Source organism: Asterias amurensis, chromosome 7, assembly GCF_032118995.1.
Source record: "Asterias amurensis chromosome 7, ASM3211899v1".
NCBI lineage: Eukaryota > Metazoa > Echinodermata > Asteroidea > Forcipulatida > Asteriidae > Asterias > Asterias amurensis.
In genome coordinates, this window is record NC_092654.1 from 5,095,950 (window position 1) to 5,118,416 (window position 22,467).

The following is a 22,467-nucleotide window of genomic DNA, read 5'->3' on the forward strand; positions in this document are numbered from 1 at the left end:
GAAAAAAGTAGAAATGGGCAGAGAAAGCAAAAGAAAGGGGTTTTACCAGCTGTTGTAATGGAATGTTATATTTTTATATGTGAAGGGGCAAAACAACCCCTCACTCGGTTAAAGGCTGTACATGTTTGGTAATTACTCAAAAGAGGTAATTTCACACCAAAATAATAAAATAATTCTGGCCAGATGCCTTTTATTCCTATCTGAAAGCACACTATTTTGTATAACAAGGGTGTTTTTTCTTTTATCATTTTCTTGCAACTTCAATGACCAGACCAAGTGAGTCAAATTTTTCACATGCTTGCGGGGATACACCAAGTGAGAATACTGTCTTTTGACAATTACCAAACGTGTTCATGCCTTTAAGTTTTGCATTGACCTAAATAACTTCAAATCATTGTATAATTTGTCTTTTTTATATTCAATAGTCAAATTTATTAATGAATTTCATAATGATAAATATAATTAATATTGCAGCAAGAATAAGATTACAGACAATTGACAAATTTGTTTTAACAGCAAAAACGGCTGTATATTTACCATGATACTATTATCAATTTAGAAAATATCAATATTGAGTTGAAAAAAGTGTTAATATTATGATGAAAAATGTAAGAAAATATATTCAGATAGGAGAATTTCACTGTTATCAGACACAATTGTTTTAAATAATTAATTTTATTTAACAGTTAAAATGGGACTGACTTTGAAGTGTGGACACGGTCAACCTTAGATTAGCGGTGTTACCAGGGTGGCACACTCCCCCCCCCTCCCCAATTATGAACCGCCCTCATTGTGCTTCTTCATGATTTAGGGGTCCTTGTCATTGTTTAGGGGTCATTGTCATCGTCTGCTTAATTTCAACTTTGTACACAAATCTACACCACAAATGTGACAAGTCAAAACCTGGCACTCGCTGCCAAACTCAAAACTTTGGTTCGCTATTCAAATATAGAGAATATGATCTGTTCAAATTTAAATAATACTCAGTATCACTTCAATAAAAACTACGACGACTGCAGTGGACACTATTGGTAAATACTCAACAAAATTGTTAGCATAAAAACTTACTTGATAACAAGCAATTTTCATATGAAAATAAACCAATATTGAACTGAATTGAATTGAAGGGGGGGGGGTTTCTTCCACTATTATCTCGCAACTTTGACGACCAATTGAGTTCAAATTTTCACAGGTTTTTTATTTTATGCATATGTTGAGATAAACCAAGTGAGAAGACTGGTCTTTGACAATTACCAATAGTGTCCAGTGTCTTTGTGACATCATATCCTACATTGGTATCAAGGCCAAGTTCAGGCTGATGTTTCCATAGGATTGTTCAGGAATTCACGGCAAGTAAGGTCAGTGGCTTTCCTGCCTCTAATGTACACGTACATGACCTCCGTTCCAATACCACTTCGGAACGGAGCCTTGCACAAGAATCAGGTTTTCAGTCTCTACCTGATTTGTGTGGATTTGCCCTATTTGGTACTTCCCCCATCTAAACCTGATCATCAATACCATTTTCTTAACACAGGTACATGCATCTTCAGGGCTACAGGTCACTGTGCTAGACTCTTTTGAGGGTCATTTGCAGCCCGAATGCTTCATTTTAAAAGGGCCAGGACACCAAGGTGTTTCTCTTTGGTAAAGGCTTTACCAAAGAGAAAGAGAAACACCTTTGTGTCATTGCTCTTTAAAGGGCACCTCTGTGAGCAAATGGGAATTCAACCCATTTAACAAATAACAATCTGCAACTTAATGTCTTAAGACCGGTATATAGTCGGTCGCGCGATGGAAATTTTGACACGCAACACAGTTTATAGTTATCGTTGAGGCCTAAAAACTGTGTCTTTTTTGATCGTGCGTCAAGATTTCCATTGCTCGACCATCTCGCGACCGACTATAACTCGACCTTTAATCTGCTTCAGGGTTTCAAACATCGTGTGCAGAACTCACTGAGAATTTTAAAGGTATGGCCATAGATTGGTTGTTGTCAATGCAATGCTGATTTATAGGCCAAATTATCAATAAAGATATGAAACTGTGAAAGTTCCAGCTGAAAAGGTGTATACTTGTTGTGGAAACAGAAAAACAAAACGGATCTCTGGCCACAGCATTCGCAAACAAACATCAACCCTCAGAAATCTGAGAGATGATTCATGCATGAATAGTTTCTGGGGTGAAAAATTATTCAAAACAAGTTACATCTCAAATTAGTTTAATAATTATCAGCTTGTGCATTGAGCCCTTTTGAGTACACCTGTCCTCTCCGGAACATGTTTCCTACCTGAAGTGGTATCTTCTTCCACAACACATCAATTTAAATAATTATCGGCTCAATGCACAAGCTTGCTCAGGGAACCATACCTTTACAAGCCTTGCTTCTGTATGGGTCCCCCACAGTTTCACGAATGTCAATGCTTATTATTCATTTAATTAATCTTATCAAACAACTATTTATTTCTTTATTTCCAACTAATACATTGCCTATGATTTGATACTGATTGTGATTTTGAAACTGTGGAAATAAACTGATTGATTGATTGATTGATTGATAGTTTATACTATCAGCTGCAGTGCTTGTCACCAGTTACGTTTTGATTGGTCATTAAGCGTTGGAGTTTTTACCAATCTAAAACCAAACCTTTAACTGTGCCTCAGCAAAGATTCAAGCCTGCTGACTTGCAGGGTGATCTCCCTTTTCTTCCCCACTAGTTGATTCAACTCTGTCCTCTTCACAAACCCTCCTATACATAATGCTGTTATCCCTAACACCACCACAGCCACGAACACCCCTAGGGCACCTAGACTACTCCAGCTGGTCATCCAATGAAACAAACCTCCCATCCAGATGAAGATAAGAAAGAGGAAAATGATGAGGGACTTCAAGAGGTAGGAGAAGCTCTGCTCTTTGACATCTCGGATGGAGCTCTGAATGAACGGGAGTATTTGAAGGAGGATGGAAAGACGCTCTTCAGCATTGTTCAAAGATTTTCTTGGAGCACATTCATCTGAGAAAAAAATATATATATAAATAAACCACTTTGAGAACAATGTTCAAAGCTCCTTTAATTGTTCTTTAATATTATACATATTAACAGATAAATGAATTTCCGATCTTTGCTATCTTTTTTTCTGCAATTTACAATTCAAAATGCTTTCCCTTCTCCAATTTTATTTGAAATGAAAGAGAGCTCAAAACAATTTTATTTTAAATCCCAATACAAAAGTATGTTGCTCTTTTTTAAACAGAAAGTTGAGACCCTACATTTTCAGGCTCCAAGAACTGTACATTACAATTTTTTACAAAACTTGAATATGTCTGACTTCACAAGACTAGACTAAAAAAAATTTTTTTAAAGAACAGTATCGGCCATTATTAAGTTTTAAAAATAATAATAATTAGTTTGTGTATTCTGAAAGCTCATTGATATACCATTCATAAAATGATATTATTTCCATCTGAACATTCCCTAAAACAAAATTGTTCACCAATAATCAACAATTTTGTTGATTATTTCAACTAGCACAATCGGAAGCTGGATGAGAACTTGCACACAATCATGACAATACATGACTTGGTTTTTTTTTTTCCAGTACAACATGACCACTGGATTATGAGATTTTCACAGGTTGGTTTTATGATGTATTTGCTCTTCCGAAAAACAACAACGTTCTTTCACTTTGAGTAACCGAATCCAAGTCCTTTACAGTGCAAATACTGACCTTTGACCTTGTGCATCTCAAAGAGAACCTCCACCCCCTTGTGGTCTGAGTAATGCATTTCAGTGCCTGGGATCTTCTCCATGGCCAGGCTACGATCTTGACATGTCACATTGTAGCCGGGGTTGCTGCCATAAAAGATGAAATCAATGCGCATACCGGAGTAATCAATGTAGTACTTGGTTTGCATGTGCGTGTAGCAATTGTCTTCAGTCTCAACGGTATTGCAAGGCTGGTCCTGAAATTGAAACATAAGTAGAAATTGGGATTTCTGCATTTCCATGGTTAGGATAGGTGACAATTCTGAACGATTTGCATTCTTTGAGCAAGTGACTTGATATGAATTGATACTAGCCTTAAGTTTTTATTATCTCCTAGGTAAGTTTGGACTAGTCCTAACTCTTTTTAAAATCCACCCGATGTCACCTAGCATGGATGTACATGTACATGTATGATAGTAGGTGATAATGCAAAACAACCAAGTGGACTCCAAGATTAACCTATCCAGAAAAAGGAGAGATGAACTAAGAAGGGGCATTGCTTTGCAACAGACAGCTCAGGATAGAGTGGGGCGGATAATTGGTGAAGAGGCTTTTTCTCCTGGGTGAAATATTCTTGAAATAAGTAAAATGTTTCTGAAGGCCAGTCAAACAACGTTGAATATTACTTCATAACACACACAAAAACTGTATTCACTTGAAAAAAGAAAAAGCTTATCAGAATGACATTTTATCAAGAGGACATTGAAACCCTTATCAGAAGAACTCTTCAACTTGTAGAAAATATTTATTTAGAGATGTGAAATAACAATGTTCACAATCAACACTGTGACATACAGACATAAATCACAAGTCTAGTGAGCTTTGACATTTAAGCAACATAAGTTTTTTTGGATTGTTTTTACGTACAGAGGTTAGAGGTCAAAGACCTGCTTATGTGTTGCCAATATGATGTATCCAGACCAGCTTACTGAATTGATAAACAGTAAGTTAGTGGCTCTGAAGTTGATAAGGAGTACCAAATATCACAGAGAAAGAACACAGATCAAAGGCAATTCAACTATTGCATGTTGATAGCACCTACAATGAAATGTTTTTGAACCTGGGAATTATGCCTCCACATCTTTACACACACCTAAACGAGAGGCCCTTGGGGAGAGCCCTCGTTGACACAAGTCGTGAACCGCTCCCGTGATGGACTTCAACAAATTTGAACTTAGAGCCTACCACTTAAATTGGTCTCCTACCACTCCAATGATTTAATTTACCCCTTTTACATACCTTGGTGTCCTGATTGATGCATTTCTTCCATGCGTCCTTAAGGCCCGCATTTACCAAGGCAACCTCGTATCCCAACGAGAAGTCCTCTGTGTTGAAATCACCAGCCACTATATTCACATCACTGCTAGCCCCCGCTACTCTCACGAACTCACTCACTTCATAGTTTTGAAGAAGGCGATGCGTAAATAACTTGTCTGCAGAGGTGATGCCGGACGGTGCATAGAGGGCAGCGTTCTACAGGCAAAAAAATTAGATCACAAATTAAGTCAGCAGAAACTGGTAACAAAAACAAAGGAATTCTCAAAAGTGGCTAGTCCTGCGGGCCTTAAGAGAAGAGAAGAAGAAATATTCAGTTTTTAAATGTGGGAGGAACGCCCATGTACAGGTGCTTGTACAAAATCAGGTAGGAACTGAAAACCCATAGAGTTATATATAAGAACTAGAGGGCGCACTGGCCTATATACGCACCCCGGCATGCGCGAAACAGCTAGCGTGTGTTTGTGTGGCCATTTTGTAAGTTGAAAAAACAGCATCGCGTAGCGTTCAATAAACACAAACTCCAACGTGTGTTTCTTATTCAACGGGCGTACAGAATGGCGCGTGCTTGTCTCCTTGCGTTCCCGTCGCGTTTGTGCAAGAGGTATCATCTGTGCGCCCTCTAGTTCTTAAATATAACTCTATATGAAAACCCGATTTACATGCATAGGCTTGGTATGAAGTGGAACTCAAACCAGGGTCCATACAGGTTAAAGGCAAAGAAAGAAAACCATAACCTGATCCACAAACAATAATATTGAAAAATTAACCGCTGGACAAGTTAGGTCTAATGATGGGAATTAAGCTATACCCTTTCATAATCCATCACAGTGAACTAAATGCCATGTCTGAATCAATTGACTTTGGCTACAGCTATGGCTATTGGCTACTGCAGTAATGTTAAAGATTAGGATTTTCCATTGATCTATCAATAGTCATTGCTGAACCAGTTAGTTAGGACACAGCCTTATTCTTTTGAGTGAACTTTGACAGTGAACGCACACTGGCAGACAAATTTTAATAAAGGGCAGGGCCCAATCTCATAGACCTGCTAAAAAACAAAAAATTTATAAGCATAAAATTTTTTACCTGATAAAAACAAGATTACCAACCAAAATTCCCTGTGATTTTCAGGACGAGCAAACAACAGCTGAATACCAGTATCAAGCAATATGCAACAAATAGAATTTGTTTTTGGTAATCCTGTTTTTATCAAGGATTTCATGCTAAGCAAATTTTTGTGCTTAGCAGCTCTATGAAATTGGGATCAGGTTAGATATAAACAAAGAGTACATGGTCAAAACCTAAACTCACATGTAATGTGTAGACGTTGACAGTCATATCCTCCACTTCCAGTTCACATAAACCCACCCCTTTGCCAGCAAACCAGTCTCCCTCAAAGACATGGTAGGCAAAACTGTTCAGTGCAAAACGATGCATGAAGGTATTCACGATGGGCCACTTTGACAGAATGCACAAGCCACTTCCAATGCATCCGCTGTAAGAAGGACAACCACAATCAAACCCAGTTTGTTAGTGTGACATTAATTTTATCAATTGCAAGACACATTAAAAAAATAAGGCCTAAATAGTTTAAGAGTGGATTTTAAAAAAAAAATTACAAGATTAAAACAGTACAATGCTCTGACTATCTCTGTAAATTACTGCATAATACAGCACTGTAACACCAGATTATGCACATTTGGGGATAACGCTTTTTCCGCCATTGTCCCTAAATTGTGGAACCAGCTGAATTTGTGCCTCAGGGAAACAGCGAGTATTGATGTTTAAAATCAGGGCTAAAAAATTATTTCTTCCGAAAGGCATATTTAGGATTGTATATTGTCACAACCCTGGAAAGCGCCCCGTACAGTTTGCGTACATGGACTCGGTGCTGGGTGATTGCAGTCCCTATGAGGTTTTGTGCATATAATAATTAAGTTCAGAATATTTTTTTAATGCTTTTTCTAACTTTCTATGGATGCTATGAGAATCCTGAGGAGATGTCGATAGTATTTATTTAATTTTGGAAGAAAATATTTAAAACACTTTTTTTTTACCATTAAATACTGTATAGGGACAGCAATCTCCAAGACAGGCACTAATGGACTAACTAGCTTTATTTTCCTAACCCCAGGCTAAATTGGGCGCCAAAGTCTGTGATTTAACTTTGAGGTGTTGACAGGTGCCCCAGTACAGGATAAACTGAAAAAGCACGTCCAGTGTTTTTTTTTCCAGATGTAGCAGATTTTAAAAACCAATTAGTCGGGGACAGCTGTCACTGAGGTGACTTGTTCCAGGGTTGGTCTCTTTGAGCACATATTTTCCATTCTTTAATTAATTTTATGGTGTATGTCTCTTTTTACAATTTTATTGTGGTCACAGCTGGTCTGTCATCATGTCTGTTTTTACAATCCTTTTGCAATTTGCATTTTAAATTTTGCATACTCGTATTGTATATTTTTATAATTTTCCATTTTATATTTCATTTTCCATTTTCTATAATTGCTTGTCATTGTTCGCTTGAATTTTTTGCTGATTTTAAACTTATTTGTATACCTTGTTGTTTTTTCTGATTATCTATATTTTAAATGTTTCTCTGTATTAGCGCCATGGAGCTTTGCTTTCAATTGATAGGCTTATGGCGCTGTATACATTTTTTCTATTATTATTATTATTACAATGTTTTGCAGATGTGGGAGGAAATATCAGTAGTGCGAGAAGGTCTAAAAAAAAACACACAAGACTCAAGGCCCAAGGTAGGGTCTAAACCTAAGACTTTTAGTTTAGTTCTACCCCTGGTAGGATTTAAACCAGGATCCAGGGAGCCAGCTCTCCCGATCAATCTGGAAGAGATGTGGTGAAAAAACAATGCGGATTGGTTACTTAAAGTGACTGCTCTGCGCGCAAGCTTGTTAAAAACATTCAAGTGCTTGGTAGGGTGCTTGATTGTAAGGGGCTTAGAATGCATGTGCCAAAATTACTTCAAATAATCATGTTTTTACACGGTCACCCTAACTTACTCTTAACTGCATAATGGATCATACCTCAGGACTACCGTAATAACTTAACCGAGGTCAAAGGAAGACCTATCATCATTGGCCGAGAGTTGTGCATTGTTTGACCTCAACAATGGTGACCCAAGGGGTCTATTTTAAACTGTTAAGATCAACAGGGTCTAAAAGCCAGGCTGGCACGCACAATTATCCACGAACAAGATGACTCTATGAAAAAAACAAATGTATAATTTACCTGTGGAAATAATGATGATGTGGCAGGACATTCTTCACCTTGTCACAGATTGATTCATAATCTTTCTCAACCCAGACCTAATACAATTGTATGGCATAAAAAAAAAACACTAAAATTTTACAAATTGTACTAAGACTTCATTAAGTTTATTATCACCTTACATTATTTCTTTTACACACATGTAGTCAGCTGCTAATAATGTTTGTTTCAAACCCAAACTTGTGTTCTTGTGGAAAATATTTGTTGTTTGAAACCGGAAAATATAGTGTACACGTCTACAGAGATTCAAGCCTGATATTTCATTCTCGTCAGGGCATGTTAATAGCAACGGCACCTCTATGAGAATGATTTAGTTTTCTTCTTGAGCCATTTTAGGGGCACCAAGGCAATGGTCATTTAGTTGTTTCCATAAGTTATTAGGACTAACTCGATGGACACTCAACGTTCATACGTTGTGAAATATTTTACATGCAGTTACATTAAAATACTGACACCTCCTTGTCCCCCCCCCCCCCTTCGGCAAACTGAATTGTACCTCTTGTAGAGTAACAACATCATAGCGCCCTCTAGCGAGCTCTTCTCCGATGCATCCTAACCGCTCCTCTCGATGTTTACTGACGTACTTGAGTCCCCTGTGTGTATATAGGAAATCATTTCATCAGATTTTAATAAAAAGAATCCAATGTCTTGGCCCATAGGCCTATATACTTCAATTCCCCACTAATTTTAGTCAAGTGTTAGTCAATGCATGCCTGATGCTTTGTTCTTAAAGGCAAAGGGCACCAAGGCATTTTCTACCATGTAAAAAAACAAAACATTTTGTAAGTAGGCCTTTAAACTTTGAAAGTATCTTTGAAACGATGTAGAAAGGTTTGCGGTAACACCATGTAATGACTATCTCTAATGAGTTGGGGTGGTTCTAAAAATAACCGTTGGTTTAAATCGGCGTTTCGATCAGTATGCTCTGATCGTCTTCTGGAGAAAGCAGTCTCCAGAAGACAATCAGCGTATACTGATCGAAACATCGAGTTGAAACCAACGGTTTTTTTTCAAAACCACCCCAACTCATTAGAGATAGTCATTACATGGTGTTACGGCAAACCTTTTTATTTTCGTATTTTCACCATGAAAAGTTTCAAATCCTACCTATTGAAACATTAGTCAACACATTTTGTTTGCTAGAGCAATTTTAGTGGGGTAAAAATTGTCTACAGAAGTGAGGATAGAAAATCCAAAGGGAAAATGTTTCTCTGGAAGATTGTGTCCAGCAGCTTGGAACGCTGCAGGGCATAGAATATTCATCCACCCTGTCATTGCGCACTGCTGTGTGACAAAAAGCGCACTTCAATGAAGTACTTTGCAGATTCATAAAATGCATTTTCACAGGCATGTCCAAAGCGTCCAACGTACAAGCACCATTATACAATAAAAATAAATCTGTGGATTTTTTGAAGATCTATGGTGGCACAGGATGGACTCCTTCATGCATACAACGTGACGGTTATTAGTCAAAGCTAGAGTATAGCAGGTAGCAAGTCTACCATTAACTGATCCCCACAAAACAAGGGTTTTTAAAAAACTGATTCACTGGGCGAACTTGTGATTAACTGCGATAACATTATCATCATCATCCGAAACCTCCTCAGAGTATGTACTCGCATAACAATGGTTGGCTTATGTGCAAGAAAGGTGTCATTTTCCACGATTTTGATTTGGAGACCTCAGAATTAGATTTTGAGGTCTCGAAATCAAGCATCTGAAAGCACACAACTTCATGTGGCAAGGCTGTTTTTTCTTTCATTATTATCTCACAACTTCGACGACCAATTGAGTTCAATTTTTCACAGGTTTGTTATTTTGTGCAAATGTTGAGATAAACCAAGTGAGAAGACTGGTCTTTGACAATATTACCAATAGTGTCCAGTGTCTTTAACAAAGAGGTGCAGACAAAACTTAACTCAAGAGTCAAAGCATAAAAAACAGCTTGTCCATGGATGACTAAATGTCACTTTGTGCTTTTTGTGGAATTTTTTTTAAAGCAGATTTATTTTAGCATTTTGTGTGGGGAGGGCTGATATACTTTTGCAGTATGCTAAGGGAAGTTCAGGGGCCTACTCATTAAGTTTGTGCGGGTTATAACGGAACAAGGGGGAGTTTCATGTTATTGCCTTTGCATCGTGGACGACGAGGTGTTGGCTCAGGGATAATTATACAATAAACTAGCAACAAACAACACATTTAGCAGGTTGGGCTGTCAGAGATCACTGATGACTCCTTTAAATATTATTTGTACAAAACAAAATAGTTGGGGAGCCCAGCAGGGTTTATTGAAAATATTTAGAATATTATTTTGGTTTTTTACTCATACACCGATGTGTGTTAGCACTGTATACTCAGTACTTTCCAGAGTCCTGTGAAAAATATCACAGGCATGTTACTCGGGTGTGATTCGAACCCACGACCCTTGCAATTCTAGAGCAGTGTCTTACCAACTAGACTACCGGAATGCCCGGTAGCTAGAGGCAGTTCGAAACCTATGTTTTGGCAGGGGGTAACACAACGATATAAGAGATGTTAAATTTGCATCGGGGAAAATATTTAGTGCAAAAGATTTGAGGTGTGGGATGTGCAGGGCCCCCCAAGGGTACCTTAAAATGTGAATTCTTAAGCGCAACGAGTACACCGAGTGGTGCGATGGCAGCGGGGAGCCCCCTAAACTCACCCCAAAAGTCAAATTCATGAAAATAGTAACAAGCAAAATTTCTTCATGGATTGTATCTAAGAAAATAAAAAATGGTGCCAAGTGTAATTAAGAAGGCCCTTAATTAGTGCTAATTGGTCTCTAGCACGAAACGCTACTTAAAGCATACGTAAATGACAAATAACGTCATTTTGGTGGATTTTGGAGCCCTATAAATATTCTTTGTTATTATTATTATTAAGTAGACGGCCCTAAACCATGTAAACTCCCATTCAGTGGCTCTGGGATGAAGACGATGAGTGACAAACGATCTGCCCGGCGCACATTGCACATATTGTCCACTTGACTAAATACTGGCATTACCTACAATGTTATGACTTTTTTAAGGATGTCGACATCCCGACATAATTATGTCGGTTTGTCGACTTATTTGCAGTTAGAATGTCGTTATCCAGAGATAATTTTGTCGGGACCTCAACATGTCGGATGGCATCTCCAGAGCTCCGTAGTGGGGAGTATGAAAGGTAACAGACAGCACACAATGGAACCAAATTTAATAGTGACAATACCAAAAGTGCAACCATCAGCCCTTGAAGTTACATGCCCTGATGATGATCAAAAGGATAAAAGTTTGTTGTCGCCACAACCACCCACTTATATTCAACGAACCATGAAACTAGATGCACAAATAAAATATTCAAAAGAATATCCATATAAAGATTTTTTGATGCATAACATGATGTGTCCTGGCAGCTCTGGGATTTTCGTGTGTTTTTACAAGTTTCCTTGCTCCCCAACCTAAGTGACGACAAAACGCCTCTAATGGATGACAAGGTTTTTCAGCACTGTGGGGCCAATGTTTCTCTAGTATTACTCTTATACATGTTATACACACCTTTTATATTCTATTACATGTAGGTATTTTATTAATTTTTGGTTTTTACCCATATACACCGATGTGTGTAGCACTGTATACTCAGTACTTTCCCCGAGTCCTGTGAAAAAAAATCACAGGCATTTTACTTGGGTGGGATTCGAACCCACGACCTTTGCAATTCTAGAGCAGTGTCATATACCAACTAGACTAAGTAATATAGGCACAACTAAGTAATATAGCCACACTGCAGCTACAAGCCTATTAATTTATTACTACAAGTGAAGTACCTTTTTGTTGGCACTCCTCCAATGGTTGGCCACACAAGTGGGGCTAGCTAAGTTGTCACCTGTCTTGTCTTTTGTTTAGAGCCTACGGCTTTATTGCCATTATTATATAAATTTGGAATAAACTTACCAGCAATTTAAAGTTAAAACACGAAGTTGTACCACCATCTTCACCTCTCTGTAGCTATTTATTTGCTCAAGATTCAAAATTCGTGTGGAACGTCTGATCGTGGAAGATGTGTAGTCCAGGTAGTGGTGGTGTGACACTGTCAGCTAGCAGTGTGATGACGATCAGCTGTTTTGCCTTTGCATTTTAAGCCGAGATTGTAGACCACTAGGGGGCGTGCTTCACTTGTTCACTGTGGCTTTTTGACGACGACTAGCCTTACATTTTTGACAGCTAAAAAACACCATCTATTGATCTATAGTATGGAGATCAATGCTAGAAGCAGATTGGCTCAGGCTAACTGAAGTAACGTAAAGTGTAGTCAGAAAAGATCTGCATAATGATGAGGCACAAAGAGACAAGCATAGATTTGTCCGAAATTCCAAAAAGACAAAAATACACCAATTGAAATGAGATTTTGTCCACACTCAACACATACCATACCAAATGATCTTTAAGAATCTTATGTATATGCGCAGGAGTTTGTCAATCAAAGTAAACTATCCATTAATCCATTATTATTGACCATACCGGCCTCCTGTTTAATGCTTTCTTTGATTTATAAGTAATACTACAATTTATCCCTTTGTTATTGTCAAAGACCAGTCTTCTCACTTGGTGCATTTCGTGCATAAAATAACATATCTGTGAAAATTTTCGACTCAGTTGGTCGTCGAGGTTGCAAGAGAATAATGGAAGAAAACACGTCCTTGTCGCACAAGTTGTGTGCTTTCAGATGCTTGAATTCGAAACCTCGACTGAGGTCTCAAAAACAATTCAAATATTATTTTAGTTTTCTCAAAAACTATATTGTTCGCTAATTTCAGGGGGGGGGGCTTTTCTCACAATGTTTTTAACTGTCAACAGCTCTCCATTGCTTGTTACCAAGTAATTTTTTATGCTAACAATTGTTTTGAGTAATTACCAGTGTCCAGTGCCTTTAAAAACAAAGCAAAAGACAACAAAACAGAAGAAAAACTACAAAGGAAATGCACACAAATCTGACAGAAGTAGAACCACACGATAACGCTTGAGAAAAGAAAACACTCCTGTTTTATTTGAACCTTTTCAAAGAAGTACAAAACATCTCTTACAGACGCTTAAGTTGGTTGCTTGAAAGTTTGAGAACAATTTGTTCACACTTTCTTGAATTTAAATAAATGTTAAGTTCACTGGAAACCTTTTCAAAATTGTTGAGGCTTAGAACTTGCTTAGAACCAGAAACAAATTCTGAAAACTCATAAAAACCTGTCATACACACTGAAGTGTTCAGCTTTGTCAGCAACTCTAAAGAAAAAGGACTTCAGTTTTGAACATGTTTTGTGAACACTAGAAAATGGTAATTTTTGAGTAGCAACTGATACAATTTGTAATGTCTTTGCAAGGGTTCTACTGCAAAGTTCCAAAAGTAAATTATTTATACATTTTTAATATCCCCTGCCTAAGTCAAAACAAAGCGATATAGTAATGCCAGAAATGCCAGCTTTGCGAGGAAAACACACACCTATGATTTATTGATTTGGTTTTTTTTTAAACTTATGGACTACAATAAAAGTACAAGTATGTACATGTACATTCCCGCCCAAATCAAAATGGTGTCCTTCCTAACATTAGTTAACCTGGGCGCAATTTCATAGAGCTGCTGAAGCACAAAATTTTGCTTAAGCAAATAAATCCTTGCTTAGTAAAATCAGATTACCGGCCAAGATTCCACTCAATTGTTATGCTAAGTAAACAACAGCTAATTACCAGTCACAAGCAATGTATATGGCATGACATTTTGGCCACTAACATGTGTGAAACAAGCGAGCTATTTTCGTGCTTAAGCAATTTTTTTGCTCAAGCAGCTCTATGAAATTGGCCCCTGGTAACATTACATGCGCTGAAGACGGGTGGTTCATCCAATTGCATAACATTCAAAGTCAATAGTTAACTTCATTCACCCTGACAAGATCACAAGTGAATTGGAGACAACATTTCTTTGTTTACAGTACATTTTAAATCTCAAATACAACAGGTTTCTTCTTACAATTACCATGGTTCCTAGACTGCAATTCAAAACCCTAGCTGTTTATAAAATACACTTGGAAAGGCACCTCCCCCCCCCCCATTCTTGGGAAGATCACTACTCTGAAAGTCCATGGATTGTTTTAGGTACAATCAAGATAGCTGGTCACAAATAATGGTCTGCATTCTTATTTTGAATAAGCTAATCCATCAGACTTCAGAGAGTTTTTGCGTCGATGACTGGTAGGGAGTGAATACCATCCTTATCTACAACTTTGACTTGGAATGCAGGCAGGTTGATCAAAAATCGCTTTTGTACCTTTACAGAAGTAAAACATAAAAAGTAGATCAGTACAGATTCAACGTCACTTTTAAATTAAATTAAATTAAATACTTAAACCTATTTAATTCATGCTTTTTATTGTCGTTCCGTTTTGTTATTCATGAAAAACAGAAGTACTTCATATCTGCTGGACTGAAACCTTGTTTTAAGGCTGAAAGGTAGGGTCAAAGATAACTAGTTACTCCAAAAATTCACCCCAAAACATTTGAACCTTCAAAAACGATTTATGCATGAATTGTTTTTCAGGGTTTCTGAGGGCTGGTGTTCGTTCAGGAATGCTGCAGCCAGAGATGTGGTTGGTAAATGCTGACACCTCGCTAAACGTGAATGTATTCAAAATTCCTGTGAAAATACCGTGACAGTTAACTGTTTGCTCAACAAGTACATGTATCGCTGAATTCAGCTGAAACTTTCACATGTGACTTTTATTGTATCTTTCTGTGTATGTTTGCCTTTTATGACCCTACCTTTAACCATATTGCTGCTTAACCATTAAATTGCTAAACCTTTGTAATGCTCTCTATATGGGTAATGGCATGCATTTTAAGCTGTAAATTGTGGGAGTGTCATGGCCGAGCGGTTAAGAGCACTGAATTCAAACTCTGGTGTTTCTAATCAGCAGAGTGTGGGTACGAATCCCAAGCCGTGACACTTGTGTCCTTAAGCAAGACACACAACCGTTGCTTCATCCTTCGGATGGGACGTTAAGCCGTTGGTCCCATGTGTTGTGTAAATGCATGTAAAAGAACCCAGTGCACTTATCGAAAAGAGAAGGGGTTCGCCCCGATGTTCCTGGCTGGACTGGCAGCATATTTCGCCACAGCACCTTGTAAACCATTTACATAGTGCTTAAGGATTAGGTCTTATATCTCAAAATCCACTCCTTGCAGTAATAATACCTGGAGCTTTGTATCCTTTGGCAAAATGCGCGTTATAAATACAGTTATTATTATTAAATTACCTCTTTCTTACAGAAATCACACAGAACAATTTAATAAACAATAACTGCCTAGTTCATAACTGATTTCTAAAACTTTATTTATGTCACAACTTGAATTTTCACAACGGTCATCCGCACATGGTGAGTTTAAACCAATACAAATGTCTTATTCAATCGACCTCGCCAATACACAGTCAACAAGTTTGATCTGGTATAATCGGCACAGGAACACTGACACTGCTAGGGTTAGGGACAATATTTTTCATGAGCACAGCAACAAGTTTACCATTGTTTTAAACTCTGTGCTTATTCCTGTATATTAAGAGCACGCCCAATCACATCTTTAGTCCCCCCCCCCCCTCCCAATAAAACTGTCAACTTACCTCCACTAAACATTTCTTCAGAATATCCATCGCTTCCTCTTGGTTGATATCTGCCAATGTGAACAACAAAAAGGGTCATAAACGGAGTATTAATTAAAAAAGGAATCAAGTCTGAGACATGGATGAAAAAAACAAGAAGTTATTATTTTGGATTTGACCTGACACCAATGAGTGAGAAGCACTGTGTGCTCGGTGCTGTCCCGGAGTCCAGAGGAAACACATCCACAGGCATTTTACTCTGGCATCTTGTCACTAAAACTTAGAGGACTGCTTAGAAGAACTCTGCTTCAGAATAAGACATAGTTTAATATCACATCTGTGATCACTGGCGAGTAAAGTGTCTTTTAAGGACACAAGTGCCTTGACCAGACATCGAACCCAGACCCTGAAATTTACCAAAAACCTTGGTCTAGTGCACTACACAGCTCCGCCTTGGCACTCCACAAGTCAACAGTGTTTAAATCACACTCGTGCTGAATGGTAAAATACTGGATTATAATCATTATTAATATTTTTTCTCATCGCACAGATAGAATAGACACAATTTAAAATATTTGCACTGAGATATTTTTTTTCTCAAGTTCCTTTATGTAAAAGATGATGATAGTCCAAGCCAATGTAGTCTGGTTCCTCACCTCTCCTATAATGTCTGTCCATGATACTGAGTGAGAACATCGCACCGTAGCCATGTGCACCATAAGGGACCTTGTTGAGGGATGCCAGGTAGTCCATAAAATATAATGACGGACCGTCCTGGTCATCGTGGCCTGCTATTAACATATTGACGGAATATGGTGTCTGAAAACAATAACAAGAAGAGATAAGGTTTTTGGTAAGGTATTTGGTGAGGTATTTAGAAATAGTTTTCAGTACTGCCCTGTAAATCTGACAAGGACCCCTTAGTATGGTTGAATAGTTGTGCAGTTAAAATAATACAGTTCATTGAGATAGAAATCAGCTACCGAAATCATAGCTCAAAACACACAAAAATCAAACCAAAACATTGATGTTTCTTGTTACCAAACTAATAAACAAAAACTGCTAATTTCAAACATTTCCTTATTGACTGCATTGTTTGCTACTATATAACCTATTGTTCACTTAACTTCTTGTTGTGGACTTATACAAAATAAATTGTCCATTATTTGTTTCTTCGCCTAAGTGACAGCTTCATCTGGATTTATAAGTAATCTCTTAAAAGACTCACCCTGCTCCTGAGAAAGTCTGCCAAATTTTTTCTTGTGAAGTTTGCTGCTGCATGTGGGGACAGCTCATACCCTGTGAATTTAAGATAACATTTATGATGTCACAATACAAATCACTAGATGATAATACTGACAACTCATCTTGAATCTTACCGCTAATGGGATGCTTGGAGTCATTCGCCGCAACCTTAGCAACGCCCCCCGCAAAGTCAAAATCCAGGCCTACTAGAGTTTAGTTCGACCAAACATTGAATACTGCAGTCCAGTCTGGGATCTAAACACACATCAGGAAAGTCACAGCCATCCAATGCCGAGCTGCACTATCTATTATGCATGACTATAAGCTCAGTAACTGCTGTGTTGGGTGAACTCCAACTTCAAACACTCGCGACGTCAAGTTCAGCGGCTAGTTACATAACACAAAATTATTCACAACAATACAGACCTCCAGTTAGACAAGCACCATCCTAAGTTAGGAAGAGTTTGGTGAAACCGACGGCAGAACCCAAACCCACACTCTGACAAGACCGGGAATCTTTTTCATTGCAGTGCCAGTAGACCACTTGACCACTCCACTGTTTACTACATTGTAGAATAATTGTTCTGTACTTAAATTCAGTGTTTTGGGAGTACATACATGCCTGAACAGATATGCATAGTTAACAAACTAATTATCATTGTCGTCACTTGACACTGGAAGGTGTCTACATTATGATCTCACCATTTCTCATCTTGTATAGCTGGATGTTCTTCTGTATATATTCAGCAAACTGCACAGTGTCTCCTGTCTCACCAGCGCACAGCATCAGTAGTTTGTCACTCAGCTTAAACATCTTTTCCTGATCTACAGTAAATGAAGACAATTACCCGAGTGTTAAAAGTTTAGTGTTATATATGTGTTGCAGCTACTGAACATGCTCATTGACTGTGTTTTGGGACCGGAACGTTAACCCCGACAGAGTAGGCAGTTTGGCTAGAGTGTGGCCCAAATACTTCCATTTCGTTTTCTTTGTCACTCCACACCAAGCGTGTTGTCAGCACTCTGGACTTGTTGTCGACTTTTAGTAGGACTCAAAAAATGGGTTCCGATGTGTGGCCAAGGATTCAGACTTGCATGAATCGGGTCGAACTAAAAGACAGCAATTGCCAAGGTCTGATGAAAACAAATTTTGAATGTACTAAAACACAATGTTTGAAAAAAATAATATGTCAAAGTGTAATAGCCATATGTATCCAAATTATCTTCAATCTGTTGAAAAGCTTGTGGGTTTTTTTTTACGACAAGTACTGTCCGCCTGGTTGTCTTTGGACTGACATAGAAGATACCATTATACAACAGGGGTGCTGAAAATGGCAAGTTAAGTTGTCTTTGAATATTTTAACAGTAACATTTGAAAAACCAACATGATACTAATTAGATGACAGCTAGTAAATATTTCTATGTTTTAAAAAAGGAAAGAACAAAATAAAGAAGGAACAAAAACAGCTTAAAAAAACACCTCAATTAGCCCTTGAACATACTCAATTCATATGGTATTGTCCAAGTGCGTTCCAGTAGTAGCATCATGGCAAACGCTTCGGAAAAGTTTCCGTATGGCGCCACCACTTTTTCATTCGAAATAGAATAATATAGTATCTAATTTACCTGATTGATATATTCCTTTTTGTAAAAATGAGCGAAAAAGTGGTGGCGCCGTACGGAAAGTTATCCAACGCTTCTTTTTGTTACTAAATTGTGGTAATATTAAATAAAACCCTTTTTTTACAGTTAAAAATAAAACTTTTTCAAAAGATTGAAGGTGATTTGGGTACAATTTTTATTACTCTTAAACATTATTTAACTGTTTATTTTTGTTCAAACATTGTTTGAATGTGCATTTAAAATGTCGGCAGTTGTCATCGTCAGTGGTCAGCTTTTTTTAGTGTGACCACATGAATCTACTAAACATGCTAAAATAGAATTTAACAAAAAATGCGATTAATTGATCCATTGACTGAAAAGCCCTGCCTTTGTCCTTTTTTACCATACATGATAGAGCAAGGTAAGGTAAGGATGCTTTTGAGTTTGACTATAGTTTGACAGATGAGGCGTAAAAATAATTTGTTTGCAGTAATATATCTATCTTTGCATAGGCCCTATATGTTAACTCTCCAAGTCCAAACACATAAACAAAAATTGAGAAAAACAAAAGGAAAAGTTTCCGTATGGCGCCACCACTTTTTCATTCGAAATAAAATAATATAGTATCTAATTTACCTGATTGATATATCCCTTTTTGTAAAAATGAGTGAAAAAGTGGTGGCGCCATACGGAAAGTTATCCAAACAAAACAACACAACAGTCCAATCCAAATTCAAACAAACCCAAAACTCAACAAGCAAAGCCAAACAATAACAATTTGCTATAGGGTATATAGGTCTATAAATAAAATTTAAAGGCAAATCCAATCCAAATGAAGAAATATAAAAAATATTGGTGACCTTGTGACTGTTGTGTCATCATGTTCTCACTAGGCATGCTCGATCTCAGCACGTCTCAGGTGTTCTTTCATTCAACAATAATTATCCTTTCAAATAAACAAGTTACATTCAATGCCGCGGAAATGAGATTTAGTTTTAAAAGACATTCTAGGTGTCGGAAATAGACGACTAAATGGTCACTAGCTCCACATGACTGACATGACATGAAGATTTATTTATGCCATTTTTGGCTCTTACCATGCTTGAAAAGAAAAACACTGCGCCCAGCAGTCATATCTGAGGCGACCAAAACGAACCCATCTCCCTGTATACCGATCAGAAACTCCATTCTTCGCAAAGGTTTCGAAGTAATGCAGTAAAATGGAGCAGACGTTCAGCAGAACGCAGGAAACAATCTCCACTTTATTTGCAAAATCATTACAATGAAGAGACTGCCCTCAACGACAAAGATAGGATAGTTTTGGAGTTTGGATGGCGCGCGCCGACGAAGGGGGCGAGGGAGGGGGGGGGGGGGGCGGTGATTAACCACCAAGAGTCTTTTGTGCTCTGAAAAACTTTGTGTTTCCCATAAAACTTGGTGAACCCTTTATGAGAGCTAGATAAATAAAAACCCACTGAATAGTTCTCAAGGGCACAAGTTAACAATCATAAAAACATAATTGGTAAAGCGCATTGGAGAGCTGTTGATAATATAAAACAGTGGGGTAGTGTAGTTTTAAAGAAAGGGACAATTTATTTCACCCATAAATTTAAATCTGAAAAAGGCTTCAGGTTATTTTATGCACGTATGGTACTGGTATTTTAGTTACCAAAAGAACACACTGCCTTTACATAACAACAGTGTTTGCTGTATATCATTCATTTGCATGACTACAATACAAGTTACAGTTAAAATTCATTTATATCTACTGTTCTATTTCAAATAGTCAAGTTTTGTACCCGACGTCAGCCTCTACTTATGCAATACATTTCTTTGAAGTCATTCATTACAGCTGTAAGGTCTATTGTAATACTGAAAAATAAAAACCAAAAATTCACTAATAAACGAGACATATATTTTGTTTTTCATATATTTTTTTATTATTTTCTCCTCAATTTTCAAGGATTAGAGATAATTTAGAAAATACTTGAAAAATATGACTGCTAGCCTGGTCACCTGTCAGTGCTACAATTAAAAATGTACAACATTGGTTGGTTTTTCAGCAGCAGACAGGAAGAACCAGGCTAATATAAATTACTACATGTACTAAAAAAAAGAATAAGAGGTACATTTGAAAAGCATAACAGTAAATGGGAGTAAGGATCGAATGATTTCAGTGTGACAACTCATTCACAACTACAGACATTGATTTGCAGCAACCCTTATTGTGGAAAAACTAGATTCACATCTTTTTCAAGGCGTGTACAAGGGGTATCACAGCAAATAAGTTACAAGGAATATAACTTAATAAAAAAGAATAACAAATTGTAAAATAAGTATTCACAAAAAAGCACAAACTTTGTTGTTATGTAGCATGAACCAATCGGTGGACGGAACAAAATATTGACTACAACAGGGGCCAATTCATGGCTCTGCTTACCAAAAGCAAATAATCGGCGCTTGCAGAAGCAGGGAATTCTGCACAAACATCAAGCGTATTTCATGGGTTAGCAGGGAATTTTTGCTGTGCGCACCCCACATTGCTAGCCCTACGCTTACACAACTAGTGCAGAAATTTGACGCTTTCCGCACAAACGGAGAATGTTGATCGCGGATGCAGATTTAGGCGGTAAGCAAAAGCAAAGCCATGCATAATGGGCCCAGATAGACTCATGTAATTATTTTAACAAGTTAGCACATAATTTCCCTTTATTTCTTTTTATGTTTCCAGTGGCGTAACCAGCTAGTGGAGGGAGGGGAAGGGAGTCTACCCCCCCCCCCCCCCAACACACCACCAAAAAGAATATATAAACTGAAACATAATAATAAATTAAATAAAGGACAAATTAATAAAGAAAGAAACAAAAAATTATATATTATATATTTTAAATTAAAGCACCTCTTGTGCATAACCTGCATACCAAGTTTGGGAAAGACTGTTTGAGAAATGCTAAGTCACTGGACACTATTGGTAATTGTCAATGACCAGTCTTCTCACTTGGTGTATCTCAACATAAGCATAAAATCACCAACCTGTGAACATTTGGTCATCAAAGTGGTGAGATAATAATTGAAGAAAAAAAAAAAACCTTGTCACATGAAGTTGTGTGCTTTCAGATGCTTGATTTCAGGACCTCAAAATCTAATTCTTAGGTCTCGCAACCAAATTCGAAAACTATGTTATTTCAGAGGGGGCCGTTTCTCACAATGTTTTATACTATCAGCTCTCCATTGCTGGTTACAAAGTAAGTTTTTATGCTAACAACTATTTTGAGTAATTACCAATAGTGTACAGTGCTTTTAAAGGTAGGGTCAGAGATTGGGTTTTGTCAATGTACATGATGTTATACTGACTTATTTTGCATATTTATTAAAGGCAGTGGACACTATTGGTAATTACTCAAAATAATTATCATCATAAAACCTTTCTTGATTACGAGTAAGGGGGAGAGGTTGATAGTATAGAACATTGTGAGAAACAGCTCCCTCTGAAGTAATGTAGTTTTCGAGAAAGAAGTAATTTTCCACGAATTTGATTTTGACACCTCAAATTTAAAATTTGAGGTCTCGAAACAATCAAGTAACTTGGGGTCATTAACTTTTGAAGAAGTTGCCACTCTTTGACTCTACCTTTAATTGCTTAAAGGCA

General features: G+C 37.5%; 2 protein-coding genes across 2 annotated transcripts; both read right to left on the reverse strand.

The window, feature by feature from the left end:
• Positions 1-426: 426 nt before the first annotated feature.
• Positions 427-12,432, reverse strand: LOC139939770 (putative neutral sphingomyelinase). Its single transcript, XM_071935881.1, has 7 exons — positions 12,284-12,432; positions 8,827-8,923; positions 8,292-8,368; positions 6,354-6,537; positions 5,004-5,237; positions 3,727-3,961; positions 427-3,011 (listed from the first exon to the last, which is right to left on the reverse strand). Exons 1-7 carry the CDS (start codon positions 12,319-12,321, stop codon positions 2,647-2,649), a joined length of 1,230 nt encoding a protein of 409 aa, XP_071791982.1. The 5' UTR covers positions 12,322-12,432; the 3' UTR covers positions 427-2,646.
• Positions 12,433-13,348: 916 nt separating this feature from the next.
• On the reverse strand, positions 13,349-20,105 carry LOC139940013 (proteasome subunit beta type-2-like). The gene is made up of 6 exons (XM_071936205.1): positions 19,916-20,105; positions 17,919-18,041; positions 17,200-17,270; positions 16,628-16,790; positions 15,993-16,042; positions 13,349-14,645 (listed from the first exon to the last, which is right to left on the reverse strand). Exons 1-6 carry the CDS (start codon positions 20,004-20,006, stop codon positions 14,544-14,546), a joined length of 600 nt encoding a protein of 199 aa, XP_071792306.1. The 5' UTR covers positions 20,007-20,105; the 3' UTR covers positions 13,349-14,543.
• Between the last annotated feature and the right edge of the window lie 2,362 nt (positions 20,106-22,467).